This window comes from Toxorhynchites rutilus, chromosome 3 (assembly GCF_029784135.1).
Source record: "Toxorhynchites rutilus septentrionalis strain SRP chromosome 3, ASM2978413v1, whole genome shotgun sequence".
NCBI lineage: Eukaryota > Metazoa > Arthropoda > Insecta > Diptera > Culicidae > Toxorhynchites > Toxorhynchites rutilus.
In genome coordinates this window covers 203,992,020-204,014,167 of record NC_073746.1, presented here as the reverse complement: position 1 = coordinate 204,014,167, position 22,148 = coordinate 203,992,020, and the positions used below count along the sequence as shown (strand labels likewise).

The following is a 22,148-nucleotide window of genomic DNA, read 5'->3' as shown; positions in this document are numbered from 1 at the left end:
ATCTCAGCTTTCAAGAAAAAATATAAAAATATATAGCGCCCTCGGTCCCGAGACCACGAAAACAACAAAAAACAAATACAAGCAATAATTAAAAAATCAAAATACAAAATTTTTACAAGTCAAATTTTTTCCCTAGCTAATTGACTTTAATTTGGTGTGTTGATCATCAAAATCATTATAATAGTTCAAAATTTTGAATTTAAAAAAAACGATTTTTGGAAAAAATGAGAAAAAAAATATGTTTTAGACCACGGAAATAGTAACCTTAAAAAAATTTAAAAAATACGGGTCTAATAGTTTGCGATAAAGAACAAAACTACCACTATTCACGAATATCTGAGAACCACTATATCGGTTTGGCATGGAATGTCTGTTATTCTAGTTCACTTCATTTAACTACGTAAATATCTTGTAATCTGTTGAATTAAATTAAAAGTTGAATACATTATCATTCAAGCTCCAATGTATTGCAGAACACATATGAACTTGCAACCTAAGGGTAAGCTGGTTATACAGTAAAATTTCAGGAGCATGTTTGGACATGAATTTGATGATGACTTCGTTCGTGTTAAATCGCTGTTCACGTTTTTTTACTTGCCGAATTTTTCATTTTGTACTTTTGGTACTTTTTTATTTTCATCTTGTGCACACTCATCGTCTTGTTGAGATTTTAAAATGTACAACAATAATATTTTCTACAAAGTTATTAGCCATTCTCAAGGTTACCACATATACAGAATATTCTGTATTTTACAGATTTTTTGCCAAATTACAGTCAAATTACAGATTTTCTGCAAAGATACAGAATTTAAAGATATTTTTTTCAAATTCTGTCTACATTCATAATAATTAACTTTGTTTTTTATCGTTGAGTCATGAAGATATGTACACTGATTTATAAAATGTTGACCCATATGAAATGCTACCTCACTTCTCCTTTCCTGCTAAGGATGTTTTTGGGACACTTTTTGATAATTCCACATTCATCAGCGTGCGTCGAGTGAATTTTCTCGCTTCACAATGCCAACAAAACAAAGTTCTGAAATCGGTTGGTTTCCACAATGATAGACTCTATTTTGAAAGCAAATAACTATGGATGAAATTGACGGATAATTTAAGAAAAGCAAAGTTCAACGAAACCATGTATAAACATCATACACTTTATTGTGAGAAAACTTTTTTATGATTTATTTTTTTGTATTTATACGACTTAAGCAAACCATAAATAAAAACAATAAATTCAAAATGAAAATAAACCTTTCTTTCCTCTTTTCCGTTAGTTTTTTGATACATATGTTTTCTACTAAAAATACAGAAATATATTTTTTTTCAGAAAATTTTACAGGATCAAATAAGGCTACCCTAGTCATTCTGATAACAGGGTTGTTCACGTAACACAACCTATGAAGCATCTCAAATTTTCAAATAAGAACTTGTGTTATTTTATAGGGGTCGATATTCAAACCCCGTCGACCCCCAAAATCAATTTTCGTTTCTGTCGACCCCTGGGAAACTCGATATCGACCACTTTGAGAAACTCTGATCTAAGCAAATCGCCTAATATTTCCAAACCAATACGATCTAAATAAAAAATGTCACATTGGATACTAAGCTGCACTTGTTTTCTCTCAATCAATAATGTTTAATAATTATATCAAGCTTTAAACTACCAAATATATCATTAAATAAAAGTGATGATTTTTGGACATTAAAACTTGATGTGGGGTGATTTGGACCATCTGTGGGGTGAATTGGTCCAGTATGTGTTTCATCGAAAAAAACATACTTATGTTTATGTAAAGTATTTTAGAATAATGTTACAATCAATAACAGTGTTCTGGGATCGATACCAGGTGTCTTGGCCAGATTTCAGACCAGAAAAATTGGAATGAGACCATCTCGAATTCAGCATGGATTACTGTTGTTCGAGCATTTTCAAACACTTTCGATGCTTGGTCAAAGAAAATCCGTTATTGATAGCCTGCGTTTCTCTTTCAAGCACCTCCTTCTTCCAACGATGTCTGCCCATCCTCTTTTTGTAATTCAGCGGCATCTGGAATTAATTAGACCAAAGAAAAACCTCAAATCAGTAGGACCAATTCACCCCACAAAAACGTGTCCATGTTACCCCACACAACATGCAACATGGTGTCAAATTGTTCCTCTTCTGTAGACGAACAGAACTTTACTGCACAATACACGAAGTTTGTTTAATCAGCGGGGAAAACCTTAAAACCACGATCAGAAATCTCACATTTTTTGACAATCAAAGTGCTTGTTGTGTTCATGCTACCATTTCCTTCCACCTGTCGAATTTTACCAAAGTTTTTTTAACGGTAGTTACATAAGGTTCAACAATAAAAGAAGATGGCATTGTAAAAAGTCCAAATTTAGTCGTACTTTTTGAGATAATGAGGTGGTCCAAATCACCCCGTATGTCCAACTCACCCCGTGTTACCCTAGTCACATCTAGTGAGTTAGAAATTGCGGACGGGTGATTGTTATAATGCAACAGAGTTATCTATGCGGCTCTATGTATAATCACTGTGCATATCAGAAGACATTCCTTTGACGGATATTGCACAAACATTAAACAACGAGATCCCGCCACAGATGTTCCATTCATTATGAACTTCATTTCTCATTTTGAATTAGTATTCATGAGCATGCGGTTGAAGGAGTCGAAACAAATTAGAGAGTACGCTCGATGGGTTTTTATGTGTTTCAACGCGGCCAGGACAACGTCTTTCTACGAGCTGTGCCAGCAATATGCAATTTGCATTTGTACACGAAGGTAGAGAGCGACCGACTTCGATTACTACGACTAAATAAACTTTGTCATAAACGAAACGCTATCATGAGCAACACGGACACAAACTTTGCTATCGCCAGGCCTAAACTCAGTTGAATGGTAAAAGCGAGTTAGTAGTATGGTAGCAATACCAAAAGCTAAACTTTTGTCTACTACAAGACCTTTCAGCCGAATTCACATTGATTTCTTCCATTTCTCCCACATAGCGTTTCTATTGATTGTTGATTCCTACTCAAAGTGGCTGGAGGTAGAGTGGATGAAAAAAGGCACGGATTGTGCAAAAGTAAATAGTGAAGAAATTTGTAACATATTTTGCGAGATATGGGTTATCAGATGTTCTGGTATCGGACGGGGATGCTCCCTTCACTTCACATTCATTTCATTTCTTGAAAGGCAAGGAATCAAGGTGATGAAAAATCCACCTTACAATCCCTCAAGTAATGGACAAGCCGAAAGACTGGTGAGGACAACAAAAGAAGTATTGAAGAAGTTCTTATTGGAACCTGAAATGGCGAATGTAGATTTGGAGGACCAGATTAATTTATTTTTAATGAATTATAGAAATAGTATTGTGACAAGCATGTGCTCCCTTGGCCGAGTGGTTAGCGTCATAACTAACATGCCGGGTGTTCGGGTTCGATTCCCGTTCTGGTCGGGGGAATTTTTCGTCAAAGAAATTTCCTCCGACTTGCACTGTGATGACGCGTATTCTAGAACTTGTCACTCAGAATGCATTCAAGGCGTGTTATTTGGCATAGAAATCTCAACTAAGTACTAATAAAAATGACGCAAGTAATACTACGTTGAGACGGCGAAGTTCCTCTAGGAACGTTAGTGCCATTGAAGAAGAGAAGAAGAAGAAGAAGATTGTGACAAGCAGTGGGCAATTACCCTCAGAAAAAGTTTAAATTCCAAAAACAAGTATAAAAATTATTTATTCGTACCAAATTCCCCAGAAGATGAAAATGTGGAAAGCATTCCACAGTTAACTGACAAGAAGTTAAATGACTTGAATAATCTGATGGCGGGGGTTGCGATAAATGGCGGGGGTTGCGTACAAAAATCACCATGATAATGTACCTAACAGATGGTGGCGATTTTTCTAAAGCGATATTCCAAAAATGTATTCCAGGTGTCAATTGGAAGCGTGGAAATAATGTCCTACCGGAATCAGCTTAGGCTCTTCCAGGGAAAATACCCGGAAACACGACCAAACGTCACGATGTAACCGGGCACTTATCAGAGAAATACTGGCGTTCTGGAAAAGGGAAACGGAAGACGGAGCTGGAAGGGGCTTAGAGGAAGACATCCTGAGGGAACTCCCGCGGGATGAACTGGCAAAGGTCAGGAACAATAGGAAAAGAAAAGCTTCCACGGCGGAATTGCCGCTAATCTACGGCATTCGAAACGATCAAACGTCGCATCGAATACAAAAATTATGTGTATGAAAAATATCCACGACGAATATGTCGAGGAGAAGTTCACAGCGTTCGAAGCGAACAAGATGACGTGTCGAATATGGAGATTTAGTGAATTGTGAAAGTAGTTTCAATCAAGCATTTTATTGGAATTCGATGTATAAATATTTTGAATTGTATAATTTCTTTAGTTTTAATTATAATTTGAATGTGATTGTATGAATGAATTTAGAATTGTATAATTTCGTTAGATTACATTAAATGTAACTTTTCAAAGGGGGACGGTTGTAGTGTCCACACCTTTAAATAACACAAAATGTTACACCTATATTTAAACACCTTGATATTGTACAACGCCACAAGGGTATAAATGCCACAGACAGAATAATAAACAGCTCTTAGATATCTGAAATTCAGAACGTAAAGACGTGTTTCAGTCATTTCTCCCTCTCAACGCAACATTGGGTTGGAGGTAAATTTCGCAAACGTAGACCGTTGACTTCAAAAGCTTTGTGCGAACGACGGCTTGCTCGAGATTGCTGCAGTCTTCCAGAGCAACAGAGCTACACTGCCGTAATCTCGCAGTGACGCAAGCGCCAGAGGGAAGAATTTTCAGTACGAGACTTTTTGTAAAATTGCATGTATAATCAGCATACGCGTACATTACGAAAATCTGATCAGTACAAAATGTGTATACTTGATGGGAAAACATTGCCATTGGCTTGATTTTGAAAAAAAAGATTTATTTAAGCTATTGGCGATCTAACGTACAAATCTACACCTAGGCGCCACTGCGGTGAATGTGATGATGGTTTCAAATTTTGCCATGTGAGTTTATGGGAAATTCCTTCCATGTTTTACAATGTTATAATCATAAACGATTATTTGACTGCGATGAGTTTAAAAGAAATTTAATTCTGCGCAATTTTATATATAACATGTTATTTTCTTACCTCTTTCAGTAATTAAAACTGTATAAATATTGACAATGGTTGAATCAAAGAAGGAAATTCGAGAGCACAATCAAAAACAAGTAGAAAAATGCATGGTTCCTGCATGTGAGAAATACCTTGGAAAGCCCGGAAGTAAAATATACATGATTTGTTTTTGAGTTTCAGGTTACATTATCATCATCTTCTTAGTTCAAAAACAACATCCAGAAGTCTCACCGATCGTTTACGTTTTGCGTTAGATCGCCAATGCAACCAACGCCAGTTTGTTGTGGAAACAGCCAATTTAAATCGCTGTTTCCACAACCGAACCGGTGTTTCCAATTATTTTCTCCAAAATACCGCCGTTGAGCGAAGCATGAGGAAGCATCAGGGAGAAGAATTCACACACTTTTCCGGCAGCACTGATTTTTTCGAATTTAAAATGCAAATGAAACCATCCGTAGAAAGTGCAGTTGTTCACCAAATCCGACATTTACCCTTCAATCAACACTCAGCTTCAATTTATCCAAAAGAGAAGTTGATCAGGCGAGGAAAGTAAACATCGGGCCTGATCACAATCATCACTGCCACGTACGCTTTCACGTCACCAACACTTCACTTAATCTTTTTGTGTCTATCATCATTGTAACGGACAGTTGCGTGTAAAAATGAACTCTGTGAAGTGAAAGTGTTCATTCACGTTTAAAGAGACATGTTGGTTGCATAATGTCGGGTGTTTAAACGTTGTGTCGGTTGCATAATTTCGGACGTTTGAACGTTATGTAGGTAAAATTAATACAGCGTTTGAGATAATATTCCATTGTATTAATCGTATGTTTTAGAATGATAAGTATGCGATTATGTCTCGATGATTAGTTTGCTGAATCAAATGCTGGCTCAAAGATGAGGAGGAATATTTGGTTGCTCGGGAATAATGTAGTTGTTGAACATATGGGAATGTAATTTTATTTACTCTTTCTATAAATTACGCTAGAGATAAAACATGACTATTACGTTTAATAATCGAAATGTCGCATACTCTTGTACTTAGCTCTGTTTTACTCGTTTGAATAGTGAGAAATATTTAGAATCATTTTTTATGAACTGTTTCTACAATTTTGATGAATAATAATATCTTCTATATCTCAGAACAAACCCGAATTTATCCACCTCACGATCAGTATAATCTGAGCTACTCCCATATGGGATTCTAAAGTTTAATCCTCTTATCCTTCCCATTCTCGTGTAATTTGATATACGGGATATGAGGATTGATTTAATTATTTGAACAGAAACTGGTCAGCAGCGTCGGTCAGACGGATAATCTTCATAACATAACATCTTATGGGTTTCAAAGAATTTGACAAAAGCGGAAAGTGATTCAGATTTTCTTTAGACGGATATCAAAATTATGGAAAAAGAACTAGAGAAGAATTTAAAAACAGTATCTTGTGAATGCTTTGCAATGATACTAATTTTTTCCTTGTTTGAAACTTATTATCACTTTTTTAATATTCTTTCATTCAAAGTATGTCTTCAAAACAATACCGTTGAAAATATCTATAGCGTAAAAAGTTATAACTATCGTCCTGATTCTGGTCTGGTCCGCCAACTTGTTTGAATTACAAAAACTAGCTCTGCAGTGTTGAAAAAGCTTTACAGTTATTATTTTATATTTAAAATATCAACAAATCAATCATAAGGATCGTATTTGGGTCAGTGGCCTCCATTGCCATTTTATGGTGTTGCAACTCTCTGATAGTCTAATCCTAAAAAAAGAAACGAAAAATTTCTGTTCATTCAGGACAATCGGAAGTAGACCTTCGCCATGGTTCAATGGGTCTACGGGAGCTACATTTTCAGTCCTCAATTACATCCCATAGCGCATTTACCGAATCCAAATAAAAAAATTTACGTCCTCTGTATACGTCAGAATTTCGTTCTAAAAATGCCACCAGGCGGGTAAATTGCTGTTTGTTTATCTTTTGTTTCTTAAACAAGACAATAAAAGATTCGAAATGTTAGCAAAAAAGCTAAATAAATACGAAATTAAACTTACTCCATTCTGCGTGACTAGCTTTCACCATCTAAAACACAAGTGACAAATATACCTGTTTTTCTCCGTGACATGACAGTATCGTGGTATTCATAATAAAACCGAGTTATTCAAAGTTATCACGACGGATGAACTCTTCTGGATTCTACACACACGGTGACAGCTGTTATAAGGTTGTGTACAATTCACTTGTTTCACCGTGAAGCGACGTTCGTGATCAAACCCATCATCAAGAAGCTTTGTCCCTTGAAGACACTACATATTAGGGAACCCTTGTAATCAACAATTAAATGTGAGTTTGAACTATTTAGTTCTAATCTTTATGTGATATATGTGAGAACAGCAATACACTTAATCTAGCATATTTTTTTTTTAAGATGAGTTTGATTTTATGAATATAAAGTACATGATTTTATGAGCTTCTTAGTACACGATTTGTAGTCCTGAAATAAAATTGCTATTAAAAATGTAGCATTCCATGGGGATGGACTATTTTTGATTAAAATATTTGGCATGACGAGCTTTTCGGAAGTGTTTTTTACAAGAAAAAAGGCATGTGACTTTTATTATGCTAAATGTCCATTACGGAAGATGTTATGTGAAATTTGCTGTCCCTGCTCGTTCATCCTACGCTATCAGAACAGATAAAAATCACATCGCATCACAATAAAATTACGTCACATCATAGGGGAAATGGCGCTTGCGCCACATCACAGTGGAAATGGCGTTTGCGCCACTCTGTTTTCAAGCTTTTACGAGGTCATTTTTTCACATTTCTGTAAAACTTCACAGTTGTTTGAAAGGATTTGGTCTTCTCTATCGATCTATAACAAAAAACGCTTGCGTCACTTTGCAACATTACGGCTGTACAACTCAAGGAGGCTTTAACTGAAATCAAAACTCCGCCGCCACGTTGAAGGTCGCTGGTGGCAGTACTCCGATCGCAACGAAAAATACTGTATGATGAAGCCAGCTCAGCGTTATTGATATCCGAGCGTAGGCACCTTTCCATGAGTACAACAACATCATTGTTACAAGACGATAGCTTGAGAAAGAGATCCTGCGTTTTAGTACGGATGCCTCTAACATTTTGGTAGTAAGTCTTCAAGTATTTAGAGTAAGTGCCAGACGAACAAGAAGGATGGTTGCGGAGATCGGATGAATTAACATGTTTTAAGTCTTCGTTCAATATTCCTGTCTGACTAGAATCCAATCTTCCCGCAAAAGTGGTAATTTTTTAAAGAAAGTAAGCTTATTGGCTTCAATTTAATGTGTCGATCATCTAAATCGGTTCAATAGTTCAACTGATATGATTTTTAGCAAAATGTCATTTTTGGATAAAAGAGGAAAAATGATTTTTCGGACCACCGGTTAACTTTGAAAAATAATATCATAAAAACGAAAAAAAAGCATCTCTAATATCGAGATATGTCATGTACAAAATCTTCAGCTTTCAAGAAAAAGATATAAACAAATATAGCGCCCTCTAGTCCAGAGCCATGAAAACAATAAAAACGACTACAACCAATAATTACGAATAGACACCTATTTTTTACGAATAGACACCTATTGTTTCTATATTTCAATATTTTTTAATAGAAGGCATCTAAAGTGGCTCAGTGGTTCAAAATTTATGATTTTTTTTAAAAAAGTCATTTTTAGGAAAAAATCGAAAAATTGATTTTTTGGACCACCCTTAAATGAAAATGGGCACCCTGATAAAAAAATAAAAAAATACGGGTCTAATGTTTTTTTCAGATTTTTGGGAAATTCGAAGATGAACCAGCTGCGACGGATTTTCTTTCATGTTCTGAGTAAAGCGATAATCATAGATGCCTTTCTATAACTTGAAAAATAATAATTGCATATACGCCTCTCATGTGTACATGTACAACATACCGTTGATAATATATTTTACTTACAGCAAGTATAATTTAAATTATGGCAAAATCTACAAAAATTGTATGTAATATTTATAATATTATTTATAACGGCCTGCGATGACACCAGTTTACTCAATATTATTACTCTAGCAGTAAATCACCACATGAAAATGTTCATAATTTCAATTTATTTTTTTAAATAATAATTTACTTAATCATGTTAGCACACATCCACCCGATTGTCAGGAGGAGGAGCACGACACAATCGCGAAGTAACAATGCCCAAACTTATCAATAATATAGTTAGCGACGATAGTCCTAGTATGATGCCTGTTGTTACGTCGTGTAATGGACTTCCCGGAAACGGATGCAGCGTCATTAATGCGAGCTGGGCACAGCAATTCAGCAACGAGAACACAGTCACCAAGATGTAACCTATTGTAATGAAGGGCAATGAGTCTTAACGTAGGATTGGGAATTGTGGAACCCCAGGTAGAATCATGGTGATCCAAATCGAGTAATTTCACGCCGCATCGGCCAAGAAAATCAGCTGATTCTATCCCATTCTATCGCGTTTTTTGAAACTTCCGTCACAGGGTAATTATTTTATTTTCAAATGACAAATCTTAGTTGCGATTTATGTTTAAAAGAGGGGTATTCAGAATAGTTCTGATCGAAATATGATCTTCCACAAGGACGTCGAGAATTCAATGGGCTGCACAGAATATATCAAATGGTTGAAAAAACATTTTTTGCTTCTTATTGTTCCAAATATAGTTGAGAATATACAAACTAAGTTACAGAGTCTAACGTTTCCTCAACTACTTTTTTCTAGTTCACCCAGAAGAACAAATTATAATACTTGAAACTCAAATCTATTTTTTGTTTTTTCTATGTGTATTGTGTATTCAATACATATTTTCTCTCTGTAACTCATTGAACTACCCAGCAACTTTGTGAACAACTTTCAATTGGACAATAAGGCTTCGAGTTTTGATATGCGTAAGTAAAAATTACTTGTTTGAAGAGTTAGGTTAAGGTCCGCTTTTGGCCGATGCTGCGTGTAATTGCTCTCTATATGTTTTACGAAAACGTTAGCACCTGAGTTTCCACTAATAATGGATATTTACCTGAAATATAATTCCGATTCGGTAGCCAATCACAGTGCCGAGATTTAAAGCCTAGAATTCCGAGCGCAATCGCGGCAAAGCCAGCAAATATAGCTAAATCCAGGTAATACTCTCTTCCCACTTTAGAGGTAAAGTACAGACTTAACCCGGAATTCATAAAACCACAAAGGATCAGCATAAGCGACACGGATCCAATAGTGGCGGAGGCATGCGCAATTTTTTGAAAGCTCGTATTTTGCCATGACTTGCTCATATGATCCGACGATGTCGTTTCACCGTAAACGCTAGTGCCATTAACCACGTTCAGACGAGGCGTAATAACAGCTGTCGTTCTTGCAGCTGCTTCCAATAATTGTTTTTGCTTTTGAGTGCTGTGTTCAGCGCGTGTCGTCCGTTGAGTAGGGTAGCTTGACTGCTGCATCTGGTAGTCGTACTGCAGTTTTTGTGGTTTGAATTCATTTCTCTTTGGTGTGCTGGAAACAATTTTCGGATTGATATCATGTCGAATTGGCGAATTTTTTGGCGTGAATTCTTCTCGTTTTGGCGTGCTGAGTAATTCATGCAGCATTTGTGTCGCAAGTGGATTTTTCTTTGGCGTTGATACCGTTCGAGTGCTTGGTGTCCTCTGGGGTATAATACTTGGCTGTGATCTATTGATATTCTCACGTGTCGCGACTTTCTGACAAGGTGATTGAGGATCATTTTTGATAGATTGTTCTTCGTCCAGACAAGTTTCATCATCCTCTGTGGGAATTACCGCATAACGATGCGCTCTACCATTATGCATTTGTATAATTTCGTGGTTTGGATCTACTAATTCCTCATCCTCTTCGGTAGGGACGACTTCATATCGTTGGTTACTTTTCTGATCGTACAGGATGAAAGATTTGCTCCCAAAGTCTGATGAAAACGCATTTTTGAGTCGGTTCTGCGTAACTGGTGGTATGGGTGAAGATAATGGAGGTAAACTGCAGAATTGATCAGACAAATTCGCGGGCTCATCATCCAAATTGGAGATACTCGAGTAACGGTCTAAATGTTCCTGACTTTTGACGATTCTAGCTGAAGGAACGCTGATTGCGTTATGCTCGATTGGTAAAATTGCGTAACGACCTTTATCATTCGCAGCTATTTCTTCAACCGGAACCAATGCATAACGCCCACTTGACTTTTTACTGCTAATAGATGTGTCCAGTGCTGAAGATATTGACGCATAACGTGCACCAGCGACGGATGTATGGCTAACATATTGATCCGCTATGCCAGATCCAGCAGTCGGAGGTAGAACACGGTTGTTGGCTCTTTCCGGCCCATGGCATGCGAAGCTATTCTGGCGTGTAATTGATGAACTAATGCGATTGAAGGAACGCGTTAATTCACTCCTGTGGATCTTCGCCGGCGAATTGAATGTACTCCTCGAAGCACTTTGGTAGAATGCGGAAGGCTGGAGCTCACTTTGCTGGCAAAAAGCGGGATTTGTGTAGTTATGGTTCGACATCGCGAATTTGATCCCAACTTTTAATTCACAGTCAATATCATGAACACGAATAGCATATAAAGCACCACGATCAGCACCATTAATATAACACTTTCAAAGAAAACTAACTTTTCGTTCTGCGAACTTCACTCGTAGACTTTTCGATTGCATCTGCGCGAACGTTTCAAACTAAATTCCTTTCCCTACTCTTCATACTTTATGCACACAACTACCAGGAACGATAGCAACAATATTGACAGGGGGAAAAAGTCCGTTAAACTTCGTCATTTAGAAAAATACGTAAGCTACATAGCGCGTATATAATCGTTTTTGTAGGGGGAAATAAAATGTGCGCGAGAACAGCACGAGCCCGTGAAGAAAGAATTTAAAAGGAACAGGATGAATGAATGAACTGAAGAACATCGAAAAAAAAAGAAGAAAATAATAGCAACCGACGAAAGGTGGGCGCCTATCGAAGAAAACTATGTTTTGGGTGAGAGTATCAACTGTGCAGCTTTATGTTTATAGGTACATATACTTCAACGGCACGCGCCATCAACGAACGACCGCGAAACAGGATAAAAGGGAAATAATTCAGCCGTTGGCTTTGCAGGATTGAACAGCAGAATATATTCTTCCTATGAAGCTTATATCGTTTAGAAATTGTATATCCCTTTCGGTGATTGCATCGCCTCCAGTTGTCAGAAATGGAACTTTTGTTTTGTTTCTTGTTTGCAACAATTTCATGAAGAAAGGATCTATTGGAATTTAATCGAAATTTGCTCTATATTTATTCCTTTCCGAAAAATTTTAGACCCGTATTTTTTATTTCACCCTTTCACCTTTCCATCATTCATGAAAAATCGGATTTTTCACTAATACGCTCCTCATTGAATATTTGTATCTTTTGAATCGCTTAACCGATCTACGATTTCTTAACACTTTAAGGACCGCACGTTTTGGGGCAAACTTATACGCTTCATTTGCTCGAATTCAACGAATGAGATCGTTTACTTCGGTATGGATGAGACGAAGGCGAGCCATCGGTAGGCCTTGTTAGATTTTTGGCAGTCCAAGGATTTAACCATCAAGTGTAGAAAACACAGGTTATTTCATGATCCATCCGTTATAGACGGAACGCAAAACACGAGAAAGCTCGTGAGCGGTCCGCAATGGTTAAGTACAAATGAAAACTTTTTACTTTTCATAGCTTTTCAGAACTAAAATATTTAGGTCGGACTCGATTATATACAGTTCGAAAAAAAAGTTTTATATTTCAAATATTATTTCATTAAAAAATGTAATATTTATACGTTAAGGTGAAAGTTAATTGACGAATTTGCGTTTGATTTATAACCAGATGGCGCAGCGAGTAAAATGAGGATGTTTTGTTTTTTTTGGTATGAAATTCGTTCAAATTTTCTAGAAAAATCACAATTTATCTTCAAATTTCCCGGTTTCATGTATTCTTTCCACGCTGAAAAGGTTAGAAAATCATCATTTTACAATGTGCTATGTATATTACGAGGAATGGCTTGTTATAAGTATTGAAACTTTTTTTTTCAACTAAGTAAACGATGAATAGGGTGTTTTGTGCTAAAAATACTGAAAATCCTTCTCGTATCGGCCCCTACATAATCAATGATATCAGCCAATTTGATATGATATCTATTTCATCGCAATTTTCCATAGTATCAATAATCGGTATGCATTATCAAACTTAAAATTTTCGAAGATTATCTATGACTTTGGTCAAATCGCGTGTTGAAACCATCGTAAATATACAAAACTCCAACTTTCTTACCATATACTGACGACATTCAATGGCTGAAATGAATCTAAATTGAAATAAAATGAATAATCACCACCGAATCTCGCTTTTCAGTGCGTAAAATAAACAAACACCCTCACTTTTGTGGTTCTGAGCTCTAATGTAGATGTCGCATGGGCTGATTCAGCTTTGCGTAAATTCGTCAATTGAAAAATGCATGTTCCTGCATGTGAGAACTACCTTGGAAATTCCGGAAGTAAAATATACGTGATTTGTTTTTGAGTTTTGAGTTACCTTATCATCATTTTCTAAGTTCAAAAACAAAATCCAGATGTCTTACCGATCGTTTACGTTTTGCGTTAGATGATGATGACCCACCTCATACCCCTACAAAGACAAAGGTTTGAACTGGCCGATTTATCTAATAGATAATATTTATATTTAAGAAAATTAAGATATCAGTATTATAAAACAAAAGAGCGAACTGACTCTGTTGCAGGCATGAATTTCTATTAATCGAACATCATAAATAGACAAAAACTTTAAAAGAAAAACAATGGTCCTATCCGTATCGGCATTATCATAATGATAATCACAACTTTAGACCCAAAGTTTTTTTTAAGGCATGTCAAGAAAATTTCCAACCCAGGAAGATCCTTGACAGATTGGGAATCGAACCCAATATCTAAAAGTGTCTACTTAGAACATGATAGAGATCTGCCACATTCAGAAATACTCGATATAACCATCTTATAAAAAGATAGTTTACGACAATTCTGAATGAGCTATCCCCATTCCAGTTTCCACTTCAGACCCACATAAAAATTTCATTATGTTATGATCGCCAATTATAAGTACAATGGAGAAGAAATCGTGATTTTTGAAGATTCTAATTAAAGGCTCACCAGGAATAGTTCAAAATGAAACAGATCGGACTAGAACTTCTACAGACTCGATTATGTTATGATTCGTTTACCGTCGATGGGGGGTGAGATTGGGTCAAAAACGGAGAAAGTTACTATTAGTAGAATCTTGATAAATATTGAGAATATTCTTGAAAGCTGTGAACCGTTTAGTAGGAGACATATTTTCACTACTTCCAATCCATAATACAACCTAACACGCATCTTTATCGCATTGGGCTCGCAGCAAGCAATCTATGTGATTGTGGCGATGGCTACCACGACATCGAGCATGTTGTCTGGTCGTTTATTCGGTTCCATGCTGCCCGCTCTCAGCTCTCCAGAGCATTGAGGGCACAAGGCAAACAATCGGATAACCCCGTCCGGGATATCTTAGGTAGCCGTGATCCTGATCTTCTGCTCCATGTATACTTGATCCTCAGATCCTCAGTTTAATGATGTATCCTTCGTTGTGTCCCTGTTTCATATCCCTCCTATCCGATCTATAAACTTTTACTTAGTCGCGGCAATACATACACACACTCTTTACAGATACACGGGCCGAAGGTTGTGCAATCCACTGATGATTCAACAAGAGCCAAAGGTTGTACCGCTCATGACAACTCTACACGAGCTGATGATTGCGCCGGCTAGTGATCATTCTATCCTGGATTCCTCGAGTCGAGAAAGACGCACCACGCTAGATATGGGGTGCAGACTAGGGAATCGTTGCTGATTAACGGTCAGCTGCATCCCAATAGGAAGTATCCCGTGTCGGGCACACGTACAGAGCATTGAAGACTGCAACATCCCAATTATGGGAACACTTGTAATACTAACCTCGAGCCAACCGCGAGTAATCGGTTACATATTACTAACATAGCAAACATTGTCAAACTATTGAACTCCCGGCCCCGTTGGGCTGACGCCATATGAGCCTTAATAAAAATATATATTTTGGAAAAAAAAAATCCATAATACTTAACTGTAGTACAAATAGTTATTGTTTAATAATTCATCAATATTTGATGTATAAATAGCCATCAAATAACTCCCGTAACTATGTCTTCAGCTATAATGCTGCACAGACTAAAAACTCTTATAATATTTGCCTTATCCTATTTCTAAAACTTTGTCTGGAACTGGAACTTTGCTGGAACAAAAATATTCATCTGCTGCAAGAGATCTGGGCAGTCGATTCGGTTGCTGATTAAATCGAACGCAAATATTCTCCGCAGGTATTCTCGTCGCTGACGTAGCGTCTCTAGGCTTATTAGTCCACACCGATGTTCATATGGAGGTAATCTAACCGGATCACTCCATGGTAATCTCCTCAGGGCATATAGAACGAAGCTCCGTTGAACTCTTTCGGTCCGAGCGATATGAACTTCGTGATAAGGGGCCCAGACTTGAACACCATATTCAAGTACACTGCGAACGACGAGACAGCAATATAGTGCCTTCAAAGCGTACACATCGCGGAATTCAAATGCGTTTCGGCGGATGAAACCGAGAATTGCAAAAGCCTTTGCAGTGGTTACAGTGATGTGTTCGTTGAACGTTAGTTTGCTGTCCATTGTTACCCCTAAATCTTTGATCGATGTGACACGGTCCATTCTGCCGCTGTTCACTTCGTAATTAAAATTCAGCTGTGTCCGAGATTTGTTGAAGGAAATTATTTAGCATTTCGTTGCGTTCATTTCCTTGCCATTTGATATGCACCAATTCGCCACGGTTTCAATCTTATGTTGCAAAGCGGCACAATCGACCGGTGAGCTGATTACTCGGTAGATCTTTAGATCATCAGCGTACATGAGATGATGCGAATTAAGATGATGGCTCAGGTAGTTCACAAACAGAATGAAAATCAACGGTCCGAGGTGACTTGTGGTACACCAGATGGTGTAGCGAAGCAGCTCGACTTTGAAGACTTCTGTTTCACGAAAGCGGTTCTTCCTTGCAGGTATGAGCGCAGAATATGGGTTTAGCAGCAGAATACATTTTGTCGTGGATTAGTAGCTCGAGTATCTTGGCCAAACAGCAAAGAATTGAAATAGCTCGGTAATTTTTAACGTTATGAATGTTTCCGGATTTGTGGATAGGTGTTACCGCAGAGATCTTCCAGGCATCCGGGAAAACCGCTTCCGTCAGCGACAAGTTAAATAGGTGGCAAACAGGTGGTCCTAGCACATCACCATTTCGTCGAATGAATACGGGAGGAAATCTATCTGGTTCGGGACCTTTGGCTGGGTCGACAGAGTTCAATGCACTGACAATGTCTGCTACCGTGAAAGCTGGACACGGAAAGTTTATATTATACGACGGCAATGAATTCAACAATTCCTGGGAGTCAGGCGGGGAATCAGCATTATAGACGGATTTGAAAAAAAAAAGCGAAGAGCTCGACTGAGCCGTTGCTGTCGTCACTGTTCCTTCGATCGAAGAACATTACCGACTGAATCGATTGTGCGTTTTTCCGACTCTTGAAAAATCACCAGAAAGAGGAGGGATTTGCCATGACCTCGTTTTGGATTCCAAATATATACTCACGGAAAGAAGAAGATACACAGTTGTCGTAGTCAGCTTCCAGCCTTCTGAGTGCGGTTGTGCGCATTACGATGACGCAAAAAACGGCGTCAAGCATTACAGAAATACTACAAAGTTGAATATTTCATAGAATGATTATTTTATGCCTTGTCTAGATGAATCTTTGTTGTTTGTTGTCAAAAACGTTTTTACATGGGAATTTAAATATTTCCGAAATAATCTCTTATTTACGTTGAGTGGGGGTGTGAATGGGTTAAGGATAAAATTGAACATATTGGGTTGGGGAGAAAGAGATGTCGTATATTGTCAATATATGGCAACACGGTATGTGAAGGATACACCCACAGTGATCATCAAGCCATCCGTTATACCATTGGCCAACGAAACTCCGTGGCAGTACGGATAAATAGGACATGCCCGCGCAGGTGGAAGACAAAAACCTTTGACAAGGACCTTTTCATCGAAGCACTACGCGTGGAAAACGACGTCTTGAACATGAACGCGGATGAACTGACGGAAACGCTAGCAACAGCATGTGATATAACAATGCCAAGAAAAAGGGAACCCAGGTATAAGCGACCTCCAGCCTATTGGTGGAGCGAGGCACTTGGCGTGCTTCGGGCCAACTGCCTTAGCGCCAGGAGACGTTTCCAACGGTCAAGCATAGACACCAGAGAAGAGCGGAGAGTGGAATTCAGAGAGGCTAGATCCACTCTTAAACGGGCGATTAAGCGGAGCAAATCTAATTGCTTCAGGGAGTTATGTCGGGACGTGGACGTCAATCCATGGGGCAATGCTTACCGAATGGTGATGGCGAAGCTCAGGGGCCCAACGACACCTTCCGAAATGTGTCCCGAAAAATTAAAAATTATCGTGGAAGGGTTATTTCCGCAGCACGACCCAACGACCTGGCCACCCACGCCATATGGAGAGGATGAGGATAGCATCGAACGCAGAGATGTGACGAACGATGAGCTAGTTGCAGCTATCAAACGCCTAAAAACGAAGAAAGCGCCTGGCCCAGATGGAATCCCCAACGTAGCTTTGAAAGCGGCAGTCCTAGCATTCCCTGATATGTTCAAGACAGCCATGCAGAAGTGTCTAGACGAATGCTACTTTCCGGATCGATGGAAGGTACAACAGCTAGTACTACTGCCCAAGCCAGGAAAGACGCCGGGTGGTCCAGCATCGTATAGACCCATATGCCTGTTGGACACTCTTGGGAAACTTTTGGAGAGAATCATCCTTAATAGGCTGACGGAATGCACGGAGGGAGTTCGTGGACTGTCCGATAATCAGTTCGGATTTCGGAAAGGGAGATCCACGGTAGATGCCATTCGCATAGTGGTCGAAAGAGCCAACAGAGCATCCAAACAGAAGCTCAGAGGAAATCGATACTGCGCAGTGATAACGATCGACGTTAAGAACGCGTTCAATAGTGCCAGCTGGGAGGCCATCGCGACTGCGCTCCACACGATGAAAGTCCCAGACTACCTGTGTAGAATACTGAGAAGCTACTTCGAGAACCGTGTGCTGGTGTACGAGACAAACACGGGCCAGGCGCAGATTAAAACTACGGCGGGAGTTCCGCAGGGCTCTATCCTGGGCCCATCGCTCTGGAACAGTATGTACGATGGTGTACTAAAACTGAATCTGCCCAGAGGTGTGGAGATCATTGGCTTCGCGGATGACATCGTTATTCTCGCGACAGGGGAATCTTTGGAACGGGTCGAAATGCTCGCGACCGAGTCGATAGACATGATCGGAAGGTGGATGCAAAGTGTGAAACTGCAGATAGCCCACCACAAGACGGAAATGCTGATTGTCAGCAACCGCAGGGCGGTGCAACGTGCAGAAATCACAATTGGAGAGCACTCGATAACCTCGAAGCGAGACCTAAAATACCTGGGGGTGCAGATCGACGATCGACTGAACTTCAACAGTCACGTCGACTACGCTTGTAAAAAAGCAACGAAGGCAATCAATGCACTGACACGAATCATGCCCAACAACTTTGGCCCAAGCAGCAGCAAGAGGCACCTCTTGGCTAGTGTCTCCTCATCGACACTACGTTACGGTGGTCCAGCCTGGATCGCGGCGTTAGAAACTCAGCGGAACACGAAGAGGCTGAATAGTACGTACCGGCTCATGGCGATGCGAGTCGCGAGTGCGTACAGAACCGTGTCAACAGAAGCGGTCTACGTCATAGCCAGGTTGGTCCCCATAGACATCATCTTGGCGGAGGACAGCGAGTGCTATAGGAGGAGGGGAACCAGAGGAATCCGGAAGCTAATGAGGGCGGAGTCGATGGCTAGGTGGCAGCAAGAGTGGAGTGCCGCGCAAAACGGCAGGTGGACGCACAGGCTCATACCGACACTAATGGGCTGGGTGAACAGGAAACACGGAGAGGTAAATTTCCATCTAACGCAGTTTTTGTCTGGTCATGGCTGCTTCAGGCAGTATCTGCACCGGTTCGGACACGCAAGATCGCCTCTTTGTCCGGAGTGTGGAAATGTGGAGGAAACACCGGAACACATCGTATTCGAATGTCCCAGATTCACCACAATGCGTGAGGGGCTGCCTACCCTTCATGCTGGGAACATCGTGGAGGAAATGTGTCGTGACGAGGGCACCTGGAACGCAGTAAACAGTGCAATCGTACATATCATGTCCGAGCTACAGCGGAAGTGGAGGACCGACCAGCATGCGGATAACGCCTGACCATAAGAGATGAATAATCGAGACGGCTGTAGTACCGGATAGTCCCCCCGAGAGCCGCCGTGACGGAGTGCGCGTCATGTTGGAGGGCACTACCTAATCGGCGCTCCGCTGGGAAGAGAAATCCTGCGAGGGTGACTGTGACGGGGCGCGCGTCAAGTTGGAGGGCGCTTCCTAATCGGTGCACGTCTCGACAGGTAACCGGATACTGCCACGGAGAAGAGCAAAAATGCCTGCCTGGCAACGCCTGATCGTGGCCTGGATGGAGAAACACTGCGAACGTTTCGAAGGAGCGAGCATCAAGGATGAAACCATGATCAAAATGGTGCATACCCCACGAGAGTAGCTGTGACGGAGTGCGCGTCATGTTGGAGGGCACTACCTAATCGGCGCTCCGCTGGGAGAGAAATCCTGCGAGGGTGACTGTGACGGGGCGCGCGTCAAGTTGGAGGGCGCTTCCTAATCGGTGCACGTCTCGACAGGTAACCGGATACTGCCGCGGAGAACAGCAAAAATGCCTGCCTGGCAACGCCTGATCGTGGCCTGGATGGAGAAACACCGCGAAGGATGAAGCCGTGATCAAAATGGTGTATACCCCACGAGAGTAGCTGTGACGGAGTGCGCGTCATGTAGGAGGGCACTACCTAATCGGCACTCCGCTGGGAAGAGAAATCCTGCGAGGGTGATTGTGACGGGGCGCGCGTCAAGTTGGAGGGCGCTTCCTAATCGGTGCACGTCTCGACAGGTGAGAAATCCCGCGAGGGTGACTGTGACGGGTTGCGCGTCAAGTTGGAAGGCAATTCCTAATCGGTACACGTCTCGACGGGTAAATGGATGCCTGCGAAGAGGACATAAGCGCAGTGGAATGAAAAGCGAATAGAGAGAAAAAATGTTGAGAAAAAGGGAAGGACAACGCTAGTCAGCGTTGAAAACTCGAAGAGTGCATGAGCACAGCCGCCCCCTGAAGTAGTCGCCTAGATGTGGTCCCAGGGGGAATAAGGCAACGAGTAGAGGGCTTGGTTTTTGTGGGTGCGATCCCCACTCGACGTCTGGGTTAACCCTTCCCAGATAAGGCTGGTAGAGCGTTCCTCACCTCTATAAAAAAAAAAAAAAAAAAAAAAAAAAGTGTTGATTGTCCTTTTCAGTCTCAAGTTATAGCGCGTCAAAGATGGAGTCCATATGGCGAGTCCATTGAGAAATTCGCCATATTTTACGTATTTACTACCTGCGAGTTAAAACTGCAACGAAGGCGGCCGAAAAAAATCGTGTAGTTTATGGACCCGATACTGTAACGATTCGCACAGCACAGCGTTGGTTTGATCGATTTCGTTCTGGTGTAGTGGCTGTCGAAGATACACCCCGTACTGGTAGGCCAATCGTCGTGGAAACCGATAAAATCGTTGAAATCTTCCAAGTAGACCGGCATGTGAGCACTCGCTCGATTGGCCAGGAACTGGGTATAGACCATAAAACCGTTTACAACCATTTGCAGAAGATTGGATTCTAAAAAATTCTGGATGTATGGGTGCCACACGAGTTGACGCAAAAAAACATTTTAGACCGGATCAACGCCTGCGATGCACTGCTGAAACGCAACGAACTCGACCCATTTTTGAAGAAGATGGGGACTGGTGATGAAAAGTGGATCACGTACGACAACCTAAAGCGAAAAAAGTCGTGGTCGAAGCCCGGTGAGCCGGTCCAAACCATCGCCAAGCCCGGATTGACGTCCAGGAAGGTTTTGCTGTGTGTTTGGTGGGATTAGAAGGGAATCATCTCGGTACTCTACTGTGAGCAGCTTGACCGTTTGAAGCAGACGATTGACCAGAAGCGGCCAGAAATGATCAATAGGAATGGTGTTGTTTTCCACCAGGACAACGCTCGGCCTACCACATTTTTGATGACCTGCCAGAAGCTACGGGAGATCGGATGGGATGTCCTATTGCACCCACCGTATAGTCCGGACCTGGCTCCAAGTGATTATCATCTCTTCCGGTCCATGCAAAACGATCTTGGTGATACTAAGATGGCCTCAAAAGAGGCTTGTGAAAACTGGCTGTCTGAGTTTTTTGCAAATAAGGAGGGAGGGTTTTTATAAGGGGGGAATAATGAAGTTGCCTTCTAAATGGCAACAAGTTTGCGAACAAAATGGCGCATATTTGACTTAAATTGGGTAATTTTGAATATGTTAAATAAAGCGTCAAATTTCGATCAGAAATACGACATTTCTTTTTCCCCAACCCAATATACACCTAAGCTGCAATTTACATGCAAAAATACACCAATACACTCACAATTAGTAGCAATCCTCCAAATTCAACGCTCATTTCACAGGCAATAGACGTGGCTTTTTTCGGAACTATGAAGTGGAATTGGAGGCAAAATCTTTGCACGAATAAGAAGAAAAACGTTTCCTTAGCGACAACTTTGCAGAAGCCACATTTTCCAGGTTTGCTGAAACTGCTAATTGAAAGCCTTAAGACAAACAAAAGAGCAACTTGA

General features: G+C 40.3%; 2 protein-coding genes across 15 annotated transcripts in view; both read right to left on the bottom strand.

Annotated features, from left to right (window-relative positions):
• Positions 1 to 22,148, bottom strand: part of LOC129780194 (cytospin-A) — a 139,818-nt gene that overhangs the window by 50,579 nt on the left and 67,091 nt on the right. The gene's annotated exons all lie outside the window — the stretch shown is intronic.
• On the bottom strand, positions 9,082 to 11,903 carry LOC129780196 (uncharacterized). The gene is made up of 2 exons (XM_055788208.1): positions 10,232 to 11,903; positions 9,082 to 9,536 (listed from the first exon to the last, which is right to left on the bottom strand). The coding sequence occupies exons 1-2, from the start codon at positions 11,727 to 11,729 to the stop codon at positions 9,322 to 9,324; spliced, it is 1,713 nt and encodes a 570-aa protein (XP_055644183.1). The 5' UTR covers positions 11,730 to 11,903; the 3' UTR covers positions 9,082 to 9,321.

Excerpts from the sequence above, each read along its gene's own strand:
- LOC129780196 (XM_055788208.1), bottom strand. The coding sequence starts at position 11,729 with ATGTCGAACCATAACTACACAAATCCCGCTTTTTGCCAGCAAAGTGAG. Across the intron at positions 9,537-10,231 it reads GAATCGGAATTATATTTCAG|GTTACATCTTGGTGACTGTG; the intron begins GTAAATATCCAT and ends TCATTACAATAG.